At 41.1% G+C, this 19,298-nt stretch overlaps 1 protein-coding gene across 3 annotated transcripts in view; it reads left to right on the top strand.

Annotated features, from left to right (window-relative positions):
- LOC126251001 (DDB1- and CUL4-associated factor 6-like) overlaps positions 1-19,298 on the top strand; it is a 190,042-nt gene that overhangs the window by 60,239 nt on the left and 110,505 nt on the right. For all 3 annotated transcript variants that reach the window (XM_049951605.1, XM_049951604.1, XM_049951603.1), the window contains exon 7: positions 9,378-9,540. In XM_049951605.1, the coding sequence (XP_049807562.1) occupies positions 9,378-9,540 (163 nt within the window). The remainder of the gene's footprint in view (positions 1-9,377; positions 9,541-19,298) is intronic.

Here is a 19,298-nt window from a genome sequence, read left to right as displayed (position 1 = left end):
CAGTAGCTGAAAGACAAACATTGTCATAATATGTCAAAACAATTTGCTGGATACAGTCTTCTCTGCTTCATTTGAACATTTGAACTCACTCAGATGCTGATAGTGTGCTATTTGATGTCAGTGAGGCATGCTGACATTTGTGTATGCTTTTCCAGTTTTGATGAAAACATTTATCTTAATGAAAAATTTATATTTCCCATGTTAAAAGTCAGGATGCCATACAGCATGCAATGTGAAACGATTGTTGACAGTACAATGTTTAACATATTCTCAGAGTATCAGAGTAATTTAAGCCTTCTAGCAGAATTATGTATTATCATTTTTGGCTGTAATACATGTTGGTTAACAAGGCATTATGGAGGAGAGGGACAGCACTTAAGTGAGGCAGCAGAGTATGTGACACCCCAATGTTGCCGAGCTTTGAAATGTTATGCTGTGAGCAACAGTCTTGTTTATTTGGCTACAATACATCACATTATGCATTTAAATTAATGAGGAGAAGTCAATTGTTCTGCTTGTTATGCAATCTAAATTGCACAAAACACACACACACACACACACACACACATATTGTATGTAACCTGTTTTGATCAATTCACTGCTAGACAACAGTCTACTTCATACATATTTTACTCCCCAATGCTGCATTAACTGTTTCATGGCTGTAGTGCCAGACACTTCTGCAGTGATTAGCATGAATTGCAGAACAGCTAATACAGCCATTATATTATCCATGATGGTTTGAGAACACAGCAGCTGTTTTCCAAATAACACTGAAGAAAGATTTGCAACTAGTCACACTTCTTGAATGAATTATTTATATCACCATAACTACACTGTTAAAGAAGGCCCAAGCACATGGAATAGGTTCATAGATACACTCAGGAACACTGAAAATAGCGCACCCAGAGGGAAGAAAGGTACAAACACGAAACTTTGCAGATAAATGCAGTGAGATCCAATATGCAAATGGTCCAAGTATGGTGTGAGTGCACATGCCCACAGACCCTGCAGTGGCACTGTAATTGAGTAGAGTACCCTATTTAAATGGCATATAGTGGACGAGTCATACGTGTAATGATCACATACTGACTCGAGGAGGGCATTAGTAGACGTAGAACACCAGGTAGACAAGTTAGATGACATTTCTCACAGTGAAGACTACTATGGCCGGTCCTCTCTAATTGTGGTACATGAAACCATAATGGCCCAGTACTATGTTGATGACATTCTTCAACCCCATACGAAACCTTTCCAACATGGTCTACCAGAACCACTTTTCCAGCAAGATAATGCTCATTCACATACAGCTTGAGTTGCTCAAGACTTCCTAGGTCGTGTTAAGACTCTTCCATGGCTGACCTGCTGCTGGAACTCGTCCACAATATGGACCACCTGAAACATCAGATGTTGCCGTGTCACTCCGTACATGATTTGAAAGTGGCTCTTCAGGATTCTTGGGCCAGTTTGCCTCAGGACAACATCAGACATGTGTTGCAGCATGTATTGCAGTGCATCATTGATGTTGCACTGCATTTGTCTGCTTGTACTCATCATACTTGTTTACCTGTCTTGATTTTGGGATCAAGCAATTATCTCATCTGTATCATTTCATTTTGATCCAATGTTCCATTCATGGTGTACTATTTTCAGCGTTCCTGAGTGTGCATGAGTGGCTCAAAGACTTGTTAAGTAGCAGAACCCAGAACATTGTCCTAGGCAGCGAGTATTCATTGGAGACAAGGGTATTGTCAGGAGTGCCCCAAGGAAGTGTGATAGAACTGTTTATGTAGCCTACCCACAATGTGATGAACAGGGTGAGTGCAATCAGTGACTGTTTGTTGGTAACACCGCAGTGTAGTGTCATCATTGAGTACAGGATGACTTCGACAGACTTTTTACTTGGTGTGATGAATGGCAGCTTGCTATAAATATAGACAGAATTTTAGTTACTGCAGATGAGTCAGAAAAACAATTCTGTAATGTCTCAATCCAGTAGTAGTGAGTAGTACTTGACGCAGTCTCACTGAATAAATATCATAATGTTGCAAAGCGATATTAAATGGAATGATTGCACAATATTGGAAGTAGGGAAGGTGAATGGTGGAGTTTGGGTTACTGGGATACTTCTAGGAAAGAGTAGCTTTTTGTGAAAGGAGACTGCCTATAGAGCACTAGTGTGTCCCACCGTTCTTGATTACTGCTCAAGTGTTTAGGATCCCACTAGGTACAGCGAAGCAATTCAGAGACATGCTGCTGGATTTTTTACCGGTTGGTTTGATCAATGTGTGAGTATCATGGAAATGCTCTGTGAATTCAAACCTGCAAACCGTAGAAGAAAGACTATGTTCTTTCCACAAAACACCTTTGAGAAAATTTAGTGATCTAGCATTTGCGGCTGACTGCAGAACAGTTCTACTGTCACCAACATACATTTTGCATATAGACAATGAAGAAAAGGTTACAGAACTAAGAAATCATAGAGACAGTCATTTTTTCCTCATTCTCCATTTGCAAGTGGATCAGGAAAAGCAATGATGAGTAGTGTTACAAAATACCCTTTGCCATGCACCATGTGGTGGTTTGCAGAGTACAGTGTGGATGTAGATGTATGTAGAATTAGTTTGGGCCTGGGCCCATCGTCAGATGGAGCAAGGATTTCTCAAGTAAATTTCCTCAAATCCAAAATGTAATATTTGTAAAAGAAATCCTTGCTGCTTTCTGATGATGGGCCCAGGCCAGAAACTAATTATGGTGAATAAATCATTCGTCCAAAAAGTTTGGCTGATGGCAGTTTTTTCTTTGATGAAGCAGATGGTTGTCTGGCTACTAGTCAACAACTGGCTAGAGCCATTGTGATTTTAATGTTTTTAGCCAGTATCCTGAAGAAAATTGTGAGAACAGCTTCCTATTATTTTTGACATTACATTCACAATTATAAAAAGTTATGATAAGAAATGTCAAAGCCTACTGAACTTTGTATATACATCCCTAGTCAGATAAATGCTAACAAGTTGTCACACAACATTCTTTCAATTAATATTTATGCAAACAGCAACACAAAAATTTTTAAACCTTGAATTATGAATATTATAAACTACGTAAAATAATGCACACTCCTATGCATTGTAAAGATTAATTATTGATACTTGATTATTCATAGCAGTTGCCTGATCTGATGGAGGTGGGAAGGGGATAGGGAAGTACAAAAGGAGGGGATAACAAGAAAAGGTGGGTCTTCGGACAGATACCTCTGTGGTTCTCTTATTGCCCCCTCTCCCTCTTCCTGCATCTATTTTTGTGCAATGCTCTTTTCTCTTTTCATCTTGTTGTGCAGTCATGGAGTAATCTGTCCAAAAACCTTCCTCTTTCTCGCTATCCCTTCCTTGTGTCCTTCCCTATCCTGTCTCCACCTCCATCAGATCGGGCAACTGCTTTCAATAATCAAGTATTAATAATCAGTCTTGCTGTGGCCATGGCAGTGTGTGTTTGGCTGTCGTGTAGATGTGTGTGTGAACATGTGTACTTTTTCCCAGAAAAAGAGTGAATGCTTGAAAGCTAGTGTTAAGCTGTTTTCTGTTATGTGTTTCTGTGCTTCACGCTTCAATCCACCATAAGTGAGTTGTTCTCTTTCATATATTTTACATATTGCACCATCTAGGAATTTCCGTTATTGTTAAAAATTATAAACCGCTATTATGTTAAAGCGGATGGTATGTTTTGGGTATACAGCTGAGTTGTTGATCTGTTTTATTCATAACCATACACTCGAAAGCACACCATTAATCATGGAAACCTGATAGTTCACAATCAGTTCAGCACCCTTTAGTTGACCAGGTATTGCTTAAACTTTGAATTATGAATATTATAAACTACGTAAAATGAGGGAAACACAGCTGTTCACCTAGGGCACATCATGTCATGAAGCTGGCCTAATAACGATAGTGAGATTCAGCCTTTGCCATTTGCAAAGAGCAGTGACTTGCCCCCATTTTAAGATTGCTGCCCATTGTCATTCTGAAAGGAGAGTCCAGGCTGTCTCAAGGCAATGTGTGTGTGGTTGGAATTTTGAAGTGCCACTGGGCTGTATCTGACTGACTTCATAGTGTGCGTGGAGTTTTTAGAAAAATGAAGGTTGGAGATATGTAGGATTGTGTTTAATGTAAATGTTTGTGTTAGTGTTTGTTTCTGTTGATACTGTCCATAGTGGCATGTAAGTGTTAGTTTTTGACATTTATGTGGAGTTTTGGAGGGTTCTTTGCCTAAATGGTGTATTAGGAGGTGGGACAATGTCTTTGTTTTTTCATACTAACAGAATCTTCAGTCAGTTCTTGGTAGAACAACATTATAATAATAAATGAAAAGCAACAGTTTGCTTTTGTTCTACAATATTACTTTTATTGCTAACCGGTTTTCGGCTTACAAGGCCATCTTCAGACATCTTCAGACATTTTGTTTTTTCATAAAATTTTATTGATTTGTCTTTAATGATTGCGCAGATAGTGGGCTGGTTTAAAAGGTCTCTTATGTGTGTGTTTGAGAAATAGTTGAGATAATACGGAAGGCTTTATTCTCAAGATGTTGGAGGTTTAGGAGGATGGTGTCTGGCAGCATACACCACACTTCCAAGCCATACAGGATGACTGGAAGTATGAGCTGGTGCCAAAGGAGGAGTTGGCATTTCATGGTCAATCTGTCACCCTTTAAGAGAGGATAAAACTACACAAGAGAGTGCAACCTTTATTCTGGTTTTTTAATGTGTTTTCGCCATGTGAGGCATCTGTCTGTTTCGAGGCCCAGGTATGTGATTGAGTCGTGCCAGGGCAGGTCTCATCCATTGACTGTGTGTAGCCAGTTAGGAAGCTTAAATTTTGTAGTGAAGTAAATGGCCTGGCATTTAGTGGTATTAATTTTCACCTCTCATTTATTACACCATTGCGTGATCTTGTCTAGGTGTTCTTGCTGAATGCTGAATGAATGAAAGGTTACTGCTGCTCTTGTATATGGCTGTATTGTTGGTGTATAAGGCTATTTCGCTACCGGTGTGCTTGGGTATGTAGTTTCTGTAAATAGTATATAGAACAGGGCCTAAGACCGAACCTTGCGGTACTCCTACCGCAATTGGATGGGTCTGGCTAAATCATGTTCTGGTGCCTCGTAAGAAACAAATCGATGATCCTGATTAAATGTTCTGGGGAACATAATTGGTCAAGTTTGTAAATAAGGCCATCGTGCCAGACATGGTCAAATGCTTTTTCAATGTCCAGGAATACTGCTCCTATTGATTCTCTCTTCACCCTGAGGAGACAGATGTACTCAACCAAGTGTAGAAATTGCTAGATGGTGGAGTGCTCAGTGTGGAAACCAAACTGCTCAGGCATCAGGGTACCGTTTTCGGTTAGGAATTTGTGGAGTGGGACTAGGATTATTAATTCAAGGATTTTGCCAAGGCATGGGAGTAAGGAGATGGGTCTAGAGCTTTCGGGAAGGAGCAGGTTTTTATTAGGTTTGGAGAGAGTGATGACTGCAGTTTTTCACACTGTGGAGGAACTATGTCAATTCTAGGTTGGCATTATATGCACTTGCTATGTATGTTATTGCAGGAGGTGGAAGGTGCTTCAGGAGTGGGATATGGATTTGATCAGGGCCTGGGGTTTTGTGGTTCCACTGGTGCTTGACTAGGGCACTTATTGTCAGCTCGGTAACAGGTGCAAATTCCGTTGTTGGGCTCGTATTTATAATCTGAGTCACTCATCTGATTACTGCTCTTGCTTTTCCATTGGGGAATTTCCTCCACATGTTCCCCCACCAGGTAGTTGTATTTGGCCCAGTTTGTTATTATCTGTGTTTTTGCCATCTTCCTGGTATCGTCTTTGGCACTGGCTAATTCCAGAATGACGGGACTGTGGTTGGAGTTCAGTTCACTGTGTACTGTGGCTGTCTCATTGAGATCCAAGTTTATTGCTACAAAAATGCCCAGAATACCAGCATTTTTGTGTGCGTCTGTGGGAATTTGTGTAGGCTCATCAGGTGCAATGATGCATAGAGCAGCACACCTCTCAACGAGGCTAAACAGCCTCTTACCAATTGTGTTCTTTGTGCAGCAGCCCCAGGTCCTATGCCTGAAATTTAGGTCCCCTCCTATAACCACATGCACGCCAGTACCCAGCATCACCTGAAGGCCCTATTCTTGGATGGTGGAAGAGCGGGGAGAGGTGGTATGCTGAAATAATGTGCCATAGGTTTTGCCATAGTTTAATTTCAAATTTCAACACCGACAGCCACTATACTTTATGTCTATGGTGGTTCCAGTATACAGAAAAACTTTCTGCCTTTTATTAGAACTGCTGCTCGGGGCAGTCCACGCAGTCGTCTCTGTGGACAGAGTAATTTCGAATGATGAAGCGGTCTTCTGATTTGCGGTTGGTTTCTGTAAGACACACAATATCAATGGCGTGCCATTCCAGAAAGTCAAGTATTACTTTCCTGGATTTTGTGCCATTCGTGTTCCAGTTTAAAATTTTTGGATCTATGGGTATCCATTAATTGTGTCTGGCAATGTCATTGCCCCTTCTGCAAGAACCATGATTTTGCTTGGGTCATCAGGCACAGCTGTGAATTTTGCCATGGTACCCTTAAACATAGTTGTAATGTTTTTTAGGCCAAAACCCATGAACAGCAGGAGTAACTTGCAAAGTTCACCCAGTATATTGAACTGCATCTGTGGCTGAGCATCAGTGGACGACTGCTGTTGCGGGGTGTCTGTCAGCTGGTTTTGTGCCGGGGCAGTAGGCTGAAGTGGTGGTGGTGGTGGTGGTGGTGGTGGTGGTGACACCCTGGCAGTGGCTGCAATCGGGGCATATGGAGAGGGAAGCACAGGGAATGATGCTGGCACAGGCACATTCTGTTTCCTGCTGCTGGCGGCGGCAGAGCTAGCGGCTTCTCTCGCAACTGTGGTAGCAGTGCGTGGGGGATTCCTCGCCATCAATTTATGTCTAGTGGGACATATACTGTAATTAGTTGGGTACCTGTCATTACACAGGGCGCATTTTGCCATTGTTTTATGGGTCTTTTTACATGTGCTGAACAAGTGTGGCCCTGCACAATTGACACATTTTGGGAGGTGGTGACATTGTTCAGCAGTGTGGAAGAGCTGCTGGCACTGACGGCATTGAACAGGGCTTTCAGGCCAGCTATACTTCTCATGCTCAGCTTATAGTGCATGAAATATTCAGTTTTATTTAAATCTGTTTGTTTGATTAGGGTGGAGGTTGACCTTGAAGGACATGCACTTTATGTGGCCTTCAGTGGGCTTCTCAGGGTCTGTGGGTTTTGTTTGCTGTTTACCTGTATAATTTTGTATAGCTTTGAATTTGTGGAAGACGAGTTCTACTTTTATTTCTTCAGGGTCCGTATCCCTTGATAGACCTTTAAAGACTACTTTGTACGTCTCCTTTTTGGTTCTAGAATATTTGTGATACGGTACTTTGTTCACTGTGAAGTAGTCACACAGGTATTTGTAGTTTGGAGGGCTGGATGGTTGAAATTTTATGGGAGTGCTGCAGACGATGTGTTGAGGCTGCCTTTTAAGTATGGGGCAATTTCCTTGATGTTTTTTATCACCCCTTTGTGGATGGTGTGATGACAGATGGTATTTTGTCATGTTTCTGATTTACTTGTTGCGTACCTACTGACGAGGGCTGGGTGTTGTTTTGTAAATCCGCAGTTACTTCTGCCTTTGCATTTGCAGTGAGGGCAAAGCTCTTTGAGGTAGGGACTTTGGTGACTATGGTTACAACTCCTATTTCCATATTATGCCCTGCAGGACCTCTTCCTCAGCGAGCCGGCTTGGGCCTAGACCCTTAGGTACTGACTTAATGTCCTTTTCCTGTGTATGTGATTTTGCTTTGGTGATGCCTGTATTGGGTTGGCTGCAGGAGCCCAGAGACTGGGTGCCACAGTAGGTTGGGGCTTTGGGTGTATCCAACGTGCTTTTAGCAGATTCTGAAGCCAGACTGTCACTCCCAAGGGGTGCTGATTGTTCATTCGTTGGAACTGTAGATCTCCTTGAGCAGTACCAGCCCTAGCACAGACTATGCGCAGGTAACCACAAGCCACGGAGGAGCAGGGAAGATGCCCTGTGTCAGTTTCTGTCTGAAACATGATGGCAGAATTTCAGCCAATTGCAGAACAAGACAGCTTGGTCTCACAGACACTGTGCTACCAGTAGACCGGCAGCAGCTGCACAACAAAGGGACCAATCCAACTTCCTCTACATGACAGTTTACGACGCCGCGCAAAAGCCTGCGCATGTTACTCACGACAGTCTTGCTGCACCATGGAACATAGCGTAAAGAGACAATTTTGCAGCTCCACATCAAAGCATAGTGCATTCAGCAGCAGCAGAAGAAGAATCGCAGCAGTGAACGTAGCACGTCCACTCACTATGAGTCCTCCCCCTCGAATGCTGTCTTAACATCAAACAGTTTTTGGTCTGTTTCTTCCAAAATTGAAACTGTCAAGGTCAGCTAGTATGTGTTATAACTCCTCAAAAAATTTCAAGTGAAAAACTGATTCATCAACACAGCCCTCGTGCTATGAAATACACAAGAATCAGCTTCTCACCAAAGAATGCAAATTACACAAGAATAATAGAAAAAGAAAAGTAAAGTAAAAATAGTTTGTGTATACTTTAATTTCAAAATTTTGGAAATCTCAAGAATTTTTAAGAAAAAGCCCTTGCGACAGACAAAATAATCCCTTATTATGTAAAAGCTTATCTAGTTACATTGTCACTTCCACTTACTTTAAATATACTTTCACTTCTTAAAAATTGTAATATGGGTATTGTGTCATCAAACATATTATTAGTCATTACTTAAACAGTCATCTGTGAAGTGACTCAATCTTCTTTCTCTACATGCTTTCAGGTGACCATGCCAACATTTAAAAACTTTTTAGTATAGTGGAAGATTACTTTAATTGACTTCAAAAACACTACAATAACAATGATGTTAAATTTGTTTATGATATGATTTCACTTGATTAGAATTGTGAAACAGATATCACAAATTCAGTATTTGGCATCTTGAATGTATCCCTTGGAAGTAAGTGGACTGTCTGTGGTCAGTACAAAAACCCTCAAGTGGATTTTATGCCACTGTCACACATCTTCCTTCCTCCCAAACTTACTCTTTTTTTACTATAGGAGAGGAACAGTCCATTGCAGGAAGCTGAAATTTGGTTTATGTTCCTGCAAGCTATTGCCTAGGGGAAATTTTTTCTTCAGTTTTAATAGATATTATCAGTTAACATACTTTGCTTTCTAGTGACAATTTAATGTATGTTACTCTAAGGCTTTCTGTTGATTGGCACAGGAGCAGGGAGGGTCCACACTAAAATCCACCCCACCATGTTCAGAGAAGGGGAAAAAACCTATTCAGCGCTCTCCACCACCAGTACGGCGACTTCGTCTAAGAGGCGACTGGTCTGATACTGGACCAGATGCTCGACCGGAAAGAGAAGGTGGTCGCCGTGGAGGTAAACATCAGTGATACTGCATGCAGGTATAATGCTTGCATGTAGCAGAAATGTATAACATACACAGGAATCATTGAAAAAGTTTGCTTACATGTTGAATAGGTAAATAAAGGACCTTTGAGACAGCTATGTAATATCTTCGTAGACTAAATTTGGATAGTACAGATTATTGTAGATAGCTGTTTAAACATGTACTGCAGTTGTGTTGTATGTAGTCAGAACTTGTACAAAATTGCAAGTCATGTTTAACTTTCTCCTGAGTATGTCAGAAGAATGACTTTGTTGCATCCTATCCAGCAGGGCAAAAAATGGATAAAATACTAGTAGTAAGGAGTGCCAGTATAATGTATAAACAGAGGAAGACTGAAGTCAGTCCATGGTCACTGTGATTTGTTTATGATAACTGCATACAGGCCCAAAGAAGGTTTGTGACAATTGTACGATAAGGCAGTAACCTGTTGACAGCAGTAGTAACGATCTGTAAAAGTGTTGCAATGACTAACATATCATGAAACTGTCTTGAATACAAGATTGCTGTTGAACTGTCAGTGGTATATAAAAAGCATTAGTTTATAGCTAGTGTGCTGTATCGAGAAACTCTGTGACTTAAGAAGGCTGAGCTAGTGTGTAATAAAATATTCATATAACACTGACTGGATTCAGGAATGGCAGAGAAAACAAAAGATTGAAAACAAGAGAAGGCCATGACGATTGGTTGTAATTTAATTTAGGCTGGAGATCTGTTGTCTAGTGCACAAAAGCAAACTACATTAGAATAATGATTGGAATTAATGTATGCAAAAACTGCATTAAAAAGAAAATCTGACTGTAGAAAACATAGTTATTGAAAAAGAGATAATAGATCGAATGTGAACATTTGGCAAAATGTTTGCTTCTCTTGTTATGTAATCATTCATGACTGTGTATTAAGACTATTTCTTCTTTATATTATCCTATTTGTGATGATAAAATGGTTATTATCAAGGTACCAAGAGATAAGTAGATGCATTACACCCAAGATAACTAGAGAGAGAGAGAGATCAGCAGTTGTATATAAAAGCAAAGAATGTTGCAGTACTTCATCTTGAAATCACCATATGTGTATCATTTACATTGTTAGATATTTTCTGTGACCATAATGGCGATCAGTCAGTTACTCCGATGCATAAACTGATTATTTTCTACATAGTGGCTCATTAATTTAAATGAAGATAACCAGTTTCAGCCTCAAAGGACATCTTCTGATTTATAAAGGTAGAAGCCAAGGTGATCTACTCTTTCAAATTGTACATATTATTGTTGGAGATATAAAATTATAGATAGATGACTTGTTGACTACAGCATAATAGATCACAAAGGTTCTTTACTGAGGCTGACTGTTTCAGCACTCAAGTACTGGGCAGGGAACTCTCAAGGATAGTACCTATTTTCATATTTCATTTTATTCTGAATGTCTGTTTTTAATCCTGAATAGACATTTTAATGTAAGAAAGTCTTTAACATCTTCAGCTCATGTTCTACTGGTTAGCATTGCTGGCTCTACACCATAGGATCCCTTGGGAACTGAGTGTTTGTGTTGTCTTAATTATTTCATCTCACCTTCATCACAAAGATGTACAAGTTGCCGAAGTAGTGTCAAATAGAGAGACTTGCACTGGGCAGCTGAGCTCCCCAGATGGGGTGTGGTCTCCCAGCCAATAATGCCATACAATCATTTCAGTGTCTTCATCTGAAGATTGCTGTTTTTAACTTGTGAAAAGTTGGTGTGCCAGTTTAAAACAATATGCCTGTCATCTTATCATCTTAATCAGGTACTGAATGAATAGTCAAAGTGTGCAGCCAGCTAGCTTTTGGACAAATCCTTTAACGAGCTGGAGTACACAGTCATACACTTGCATGCATACCTGTGAACAACCATGGACACGGACACAAACATGCATGCATGGGCAGGTGGGCAGGTGGACGGATGGACACACACACACACACACACACACATACACACACACCAGTACAACTACATTGTACCAGCTGAACACAATGCTGGAGCTGCAATTTGGCAAGTTGACTGTCGTGAGTGGTTGTGTTAGGTGGGTTATGTGGAGGGTGAAAATAGCTAAAGAGTGATCGCTCAAAGAGAGGAAGGGAGGAGGTTTGGGGGCAGGAATGCAATACACAAGCAATGGAACCAGTGAGTTCATGCAGTGAAGACTATGACATGGGGCAACGGATAGTGGTGACAGAAAGGAGGAAGGGGAGAGTGTTGACTAAGAGTGTGAGTGTGGATGCAGTGGTTTAGCAAAGGCTAAGGCCAGAATAAATATGAGACTGGAGGTTGTGTTGCAAGAATATCTCCCATCTACATAGTTCAGAAAATCTGGTGCTGGGAAGAAGCATCCAGATGGCATAGGTTTGTGAAACAGCCATTGAACTCGAGCATGTCCTACTCAGTAATGTGTTTTGCCACTGGCTGCTCAACACTACTCTTCGCTAGAGTTTGGTGGTGGACATTTGTTCTGGTGGATAGCTAATTGGTGGTCATGCCAACATAAAATGCTGTGCGGAAACTTCAGCAGAACTGGCATATGATATGGCTGCTGTCACAGGTGGCCCTGTCTCCAATGAGTTAGGATAAGCCAGAGACAGGACTGCAGTAGGATGTGCAGGGTGTAGAATTGGGCAAGTTTGCACCTAGGTCTTCCATAGGGATATGACTTGTGTAGCAAGTGATCAGGAGTTAGAGGGGCATAGGGTGGCTGGCAGAACACCAATTTAGATAATCAGAATGCTTTTGAAGGACATGGTTCATTTGCTCCAGTCTGGGATAACATTGGGAAATCTGTAGGTGAACTAGATTTGTAGGGCAGTTCTTTCTGGGCACGCCTTTTTGGGAACTTTAACATACTGTAGAAGGAAATTCTTTTCACTGCTTTTGGAGATGGTTATCAACAAGAGTGGAGATTCTTTCAGTGGGAGTACAGTAACCAGCTATAACATGGCCAGGGCACACAGGAGCAATTTTGTGGTGTGGCTGGGATGACAGCTGTCAAAATGCAGGTACTGTTGATTCTGTGTGGGCTTCATATGGATGGCAACGTGGAGTAAGCCATGAAAGAGGTACTCGTTGTCCATGAAGGTGACACATTGGGCTGGAGAGGACCAAGTGAAGATAATGTGAGGAAGCTGCTGAGACTGCGGAGGAGTGAAGATGTCTTGGGCCTGGGTTCAGATTGTGAAGATATCATCAATGAGCCTGAACCAGGCAAGGACTTTGGGTTGTTGGGAGGCTAGGAATATTTCTTCTATATGGGCTAAAAACAGATTGGCATAGGGGACTGCCATGCATGTCTGCCCATGGCCATGCTGCAGGTTTGTTTATATATCTTCTCCTCAAAGGAGAATCATTCATGTGTGATGATGTAATTCCTTAGGTGAGTAATGATTGAGGTAGTGGGTTTAGAGGTGTAAGTGTGTTGGGAAATGTAGTGTGTGATAGTGGCAAGGCCATCAGCATAGAGAATGTTGTTATCTAAGGAGATGGCCATGGGTAATGCTTTTGTTTGGGGACATGGCATCAGTATTGATGAGTAGGGATCCATGTGGTACGAAAGAAGTAATTCATATACTTGATATGAGAGACTAGGTTATGAGCAGTTGGCTGGAGATGGTGATCAACAAGAGTGGAGATTCTTAAGGGGAGTACAGTATCCGGCTATAACATGGCATCCAGTATTGTTTGATTTATGGATTTTGGGAAGCATACAGAATGTAGATAATTCCAACTTCGAACCTTCCGTCTCCCAGTTTGTACCACCATCCAACTGTGACTCTCCCCCTGTCCCAACTAATCACCAGCAGCTTAGTTTCCATGAACTCATTCCCTAGAACCTGACGTAACCATCCTTCTCCATGTCCCTTCCCAAGAACACAAATATCTCAACAGAAGAAAGAACAGCCATCTGCAGTCTCAAGTCAGACCTTGATTTAATCACCCTGCCTGTGTATGAAGACACCACTGTCATGGTGAATCAATGTCTCTGTGACAGAGGGCATCAGCCAACTATCTGATTCCTCCTACTACAGGCTCTACCATAGTGACCCCATTCCAGGAGTCCAGCATAACCTCCAGTCCAACAACTTCAACTCAAATCTGAACAGCTTTCCCTGGAATCCATCTTCCTCTTAACCCCTGCCCCCCTCCCCCCCCCCCCTCACATACAGACCTACCTTCCTACCTTCTATGTATCTTCCAAAATCCATAAACCCAACAACCTTCGACACTCCATTGTAATTGGTTACCTTGTTCACACTGAAAGAAACTTTGATATTATTGACCAACACCCCGACCGATGACCGTAGCAGTCTGGTCCCTTTAATCCCACAAACCACAAACCAACCAACACCCCCAACCAATCTCTTGTAGCTTACCCTCTCATATTAAACGTGGGAACTACTTCCTTCACTGATTCTTGCCCATTCCCAAACCCGTTACCACTTGGATCTCTTCACATCTCTATTTATGTCATCATCCTATCTCGCTTGATGCCATCATCCTATACATCAACATTCCCCATGCCCAAGGCCTTGCTGCTATGGAACACTATGTCTCTCAAAACCCTTCCTTTTATAAACCCAGTACCACATCCTTTATACATCTAACCAACTGTATCATCATGCATAACTAATTTTTGTATGAGGTAAGCTATACAAATAAATCTGTGGCACAGCCATGGGGACATCCACATGGCACCCTCCTATGCCAATCTGGTAAGTGGCAGCTAGAAGAAACGTCCCTAGTCACCAAACACTCCAGACCTCTTGTGACCTCGTCATGATCTGGACCCAGGCCCAAACAATCTTCAGCCTCAACACTTTCTCTCCTATTATCTTCACCATGCCCTCTTTCCTTGTAGTTGATCTCCATGACTCTATTGTTTCTGTCCATACCGCTGTCCATACGAAGGCCAGTAACCATCAACAATATCCGCATTTTGACAGCTTTAGTCCCGTCCACACCAAAAAATCCCTCCCATGTATCCTGGCCAATTGTGTAGAGTGTATCTGCTGTGGAGAGAGTTGTTGTGTTCAGTATGCTGAAGATCTTACTAAGGCCTTCACAAACAGGCATAGGAGCACTTCCCTCATTTCCCAATATAATGACAAACTGGAGAATCTGAACCATTTCCTTCACGAGGCTTCAAGGATCCTTCATCATGTATGGGACTGAAAGATATTCCACTCACAGTCCTTTCCGTCTCTCCTAAAGTGGTATTCAACCTCCCACCCCACATTGTGGTCCACTCTTCATCACAATCACACACGTTTAATATTTCCACAACCCTGTACAACCAGCTGCAGAGGAGCACCTCCCTCATCTCCCAAGACAAGTATGGACTATAGTATCTGAGCCATGTCCTTCACCAGGTCTCAGGGGATCCGTGTATGGAAATGATTTTCCTGCCCACAATACTTCGTTCCCCTCCTAAAGTGGCACTTGGCTCTCCACCCCCACCCCCACCCCCCCCACCCCACCCCACCCCCCCACCCCCTCACACACACACACACACACACCGAATCTACCCAAGATCCTGGTCTACTCACTCCCAACTACTTGCCACACGGGTCATTTCCCTATGGAAGACCAAGGTGCAAGATCTGCCCTGTTTCATAACCCAGCACATTGTCTAGTACTATCACAGGCTTGTCCTATTCCATCATAGACAAGGCTGTGTTCGAAAGCAGCCATATGATGTACCAGGTGTGCAACAATTTCTGGACAGCATTTTATGCCAACATTACCACCAACCAACTGACCACTGGAATGAGTGGCCACCACTACATAGTGGCCAAGAGCAGATTTGAGCAGACACTTGCAGAACACATTGCTGAGTACAACGTGCTCGAGTTCAGTGACTTGTTTCACAACCATGCCTTCTAGAGTCTTCTCCGCGGCAACGAATTTTGCGAACTACATAGATGGAAGTTTTTCTTGCAACACTATCTTCATTCCCATAGTTCTCCTGGCCTCAGACTCAGATAACGCACCCCACACCCACACCAGCATCTTTACCCAACAGTCCTCCCATCCTCTGTTCTGTCATCTCCTCCCTATCATTGCCTTACATTGTGGTCTGCACTGCAGGAACTCACTGGCTCCTTATATCCTCCTAACAGAACCTTCATTCCCATAATCTCCTGACCTCGGTATCTGATAACTACTACACCCTCATCTTTACCCAACAGTCTCCCATTCCTCCTTTTTACCCTTCCCAACCCATCGTGCCATATCATAGTCATCAAACACTGCATAATTTCGTTGGCTCCAGGGCCCTCGTGTTGCATTCTTATCCCATACACCTACTGCCTTCCCCCAAGCTGTCAGCCAGTCTTCCCAAACCTTCCCTCGCACTTTCCACCTGGATTCTGCCTTCTCCTACCATACCCGTTCGACCCTTCACCCCAGTCTTAGCTGAGTAGTCAGCATGTGTGACTGCTGTGCAAAGGACCCAGGTTCAATTCCTGGTGCTACCAGGGATTTGTTTCCTTGGTGTGTGGAGTGGAACGGGGTCCTCTCAGCCTCATGATGCGTATTGAGGAACTACTTAACCCTTTCACAGGTCGTGGGGGATATACTTCCCACTAAATTTATGTGTTACCACTTCTGTACACTCCCGGCATCTAGTGGCAGTCTCCTGCACCAGCTGTTGTTTCTGCTTGTTGTGAAATATAGCCTTCAGGACTATGGGAGGTATATATCCCACCAAACAATGGTGTTTTAATGGTTCTTGGGAAATATGGTCACGACAAAAGTAGTTTCTGAAAGTGGCTTGGGAAGTAGACTTACCCACAAAATTAATCTGTCATTTGTGGTCCTCGGAAAGCATACTTACCACCAACTTATGGGTGTCCCAAAGCTTTTGGGAATATGTGTTACCACCTCTGTCCATGTCTGGTATCTTGTGGTAGTACACTGCACCAGGTGTTTGAAAACTGCTACAACAATCTATTTCTGTTTGTTGTGGGATCACTACTGTTATCGGAATGCATTGCTTCATGTATGCAGTATACATTATTGTGACGTAGATCAGCTTATACCTTTATTGCATGGTAAAGTTTCGAGGATTGTTTGTACATTGTGGTAAGTAAATTTTATTATCGGTAAACAATATTTGTTAAATAAAGTAAAAGAAAACATAAAATGAAAACAAAAATCACTGTTCATTATTTCTTTACATGTAATGGCAACACAGCTGACAAAAGGGAAGTGTGAAACCCATTTACCACCATAGTTTTAATACCTCACAAAGGTGCCTTGATTATATATGTACCACCATAGTGTTTGCTCTTAAATCACAATAATAAAATTATGAAGAAACAGATATAGTCATTTGATCACAATTGTAATAGGGTAGGAAAAAGATCTTTGCTGAGTTGCTACGAAAAATATGCCTGCAAAAGGGTTAAATAAGATGTAGCGACTCCAACATCTGGAAAGGTGACAGATGTTGGGTGAGTGGTGTGCTGACCCCATGCTCCTCCATACTACCTCTGAATGATATCATATGGCAGAGGATCACACAGCAGTCAGTTGGGACTGCGTAACCCTCTGGATCTGGTTATGGAGTTACATTACTCCTAAATTACATTTCACAAAAGCTTTCCTTACCATAATGGCACTATTCTATTGAAAATTTACATGGTAAGAGCATGGGTATTTAGAGGTACATGTTAATTCTTATAAAAAGTTAAAAAGAAAAAACAGCTGCCAGCCACTGTTTTTAATAAATAGCTTTTATTGCTGTGGCTAGTTATTAATTTTTAATTTTTGTAGGATCTTACCTGTCTCTAATGACTTCATAATTGATGAAACATTCTTTTACTGTGACATGCAGTGGTTTACTTGATTGTTGGGACAGTGATACATACTTTAATCTCTTTAAAACTGAGTTGTATCAGTATCTAAGGTATTTGTGTATGGGTAACCTAATTTTCATAACCTTTTCTATTATTATTCACAATCTGAAATTAATGAAATGTGTTAATTGAAACTGTTTGTACACCTTTCTATCTTTTATTTAATTTTTTAAATTCTGTTGTGCAAAGTTAGAATGTGACCAGAATGTTTACATCAGTGGCCAACACATCTTTGCCTGGTTACTAAAATATCATTGGAGGTCATTAACATTTATTAATAAAGGCAGATACGTAGAAATCCATCCTTGATGGAAACGATATGCAATTTTTCACATTCCTCAGTTGATATTATATTTGTGCATATTAGGACACCACTTAGGTTATTTTTATTTGTAAAATAGCTTAAATACATTTTGCAAGCAATATTTGATGTTTCGATTGGTAGATTACATTTTGTTCCTTTTGTTCTTTGCATTACTCTGATTGACAGGGGCTGGTACTCTTGAGACACATTAGTTTTTAATCACTCCACTAGATCTAAGTTTTAAATGAAAATGTAGTTATAATTACAGTTTGTATTATAGGTGTTTCTATTAGTATGATAAATGCTTGAAATTATTGACATCAGCATCAATACAATCATGTAGGGATCCATAAGTAACTGAATGTCTGAGGGAGGAACATCTGTGGTTATAGGTCCTCCTATTAAGTGCCTCCTGAATCAGTTAACTAACTATTGTCTGTGCAAAAACATCAGTTTGGACAGAATGCTGGTTTTTGTAAAAGCTGTTGCATACATTTGGTAGTTCTTGTTTCACCTCTTCTGTGTGCTGATAATGCTACACCTGGCTGTTGAGCCACTTGCAGTTAATTTATTAATTAAATTAATTAATTGTTTATAACTGTTTTAAACAGAAGACTTTTACTTTAGCATGATATTCTGGCATGTAAACAGCTGCAAAATCACTTTTACGGAAATAAGCATTCCGAGGTTACTGATTCATTTGTGTGGATGTTGGTTGATAAACTGGTTCAAAACAGTGCTCAGTACAGGCATTTAGCAGGAGAACCAGTCATTACCACTTCTGTATCTGCACGAAAGAAATTTAGTTACATTGTGGCCAACATTTACATTGTTGATAGCAGTTGCCAGAAGAGCAAGACAAATCCATTGCTGCTATTGCTACTACTACTGCTACTACCACCACCACCACTAATGCTGTTTCTAGAGTATTACTAGTGAAATAGCAGCAGAGGAAAACTTAATTGGATAGATTTAATCAAGCTGATTGTTTTACCAAAGTCAGTGTAAATTCAAACTAAAAAATGTCTTTGTTTTCGGTGTACAAATCAAAATCAGTGTTCTACAAAATACTTGTTGAATCCACTACTCTTGAAATATGCATTTAACAAAAATCTCATACTGTGGTGAAAATTGTGTGAAAAAGAAAAGCTGTCTTCACTGAAGAATAGGTAATGGAAGAGCAGTAGGACAATGACATGGCAAAGGTACAGTGTTCGAATTCTGGTCCGGTATGTAATTTTAATCTGCCATAAAGTTTCATAGCAGTGCACACATTTCTGCACAGTGAAAATTCATTCTGGAAAGGATGGTGATTGTCAACCTTTGTATGCAGGTAGAATCTGTTACAGTTGTTTCAAAGAAAGTAATCCAGTCTCAGTTTTCTTTGCATCATTTTATCATTTTTAACCAGACTTGTCTCTTGATTTACATACAGGTGCTAAAGACCTGGATGCCATGCACCCAAACTAATTATATCTTCTCCTCCTCTTTCTCTAGCCATAAGTGATATTTATCATGCTCGAAATTTTTATAAAGGCTATGG

The sequence above is a fragment of the Schistocerca nitens genome, chromosome 1, assembly GCF_023898315.1.
Source record: "Schistocerca nitens isolate TAMUIC-IGC-003100 chromosome 1, iqSchNite1.1, whole genome shotgun sequence".
Classification (NCBI taxonomy): Eukaryota; Metazoa; Arthropoda; class Insecta; order Orthoptera; family Acrididae; genus Schistocerca; species Schistocerca nitens.
The sequence above is the reverse complement of the archived record's forward strand: the minus strand, read 5'-3'. Positions and strand labels throughout refer to the sequence as shown.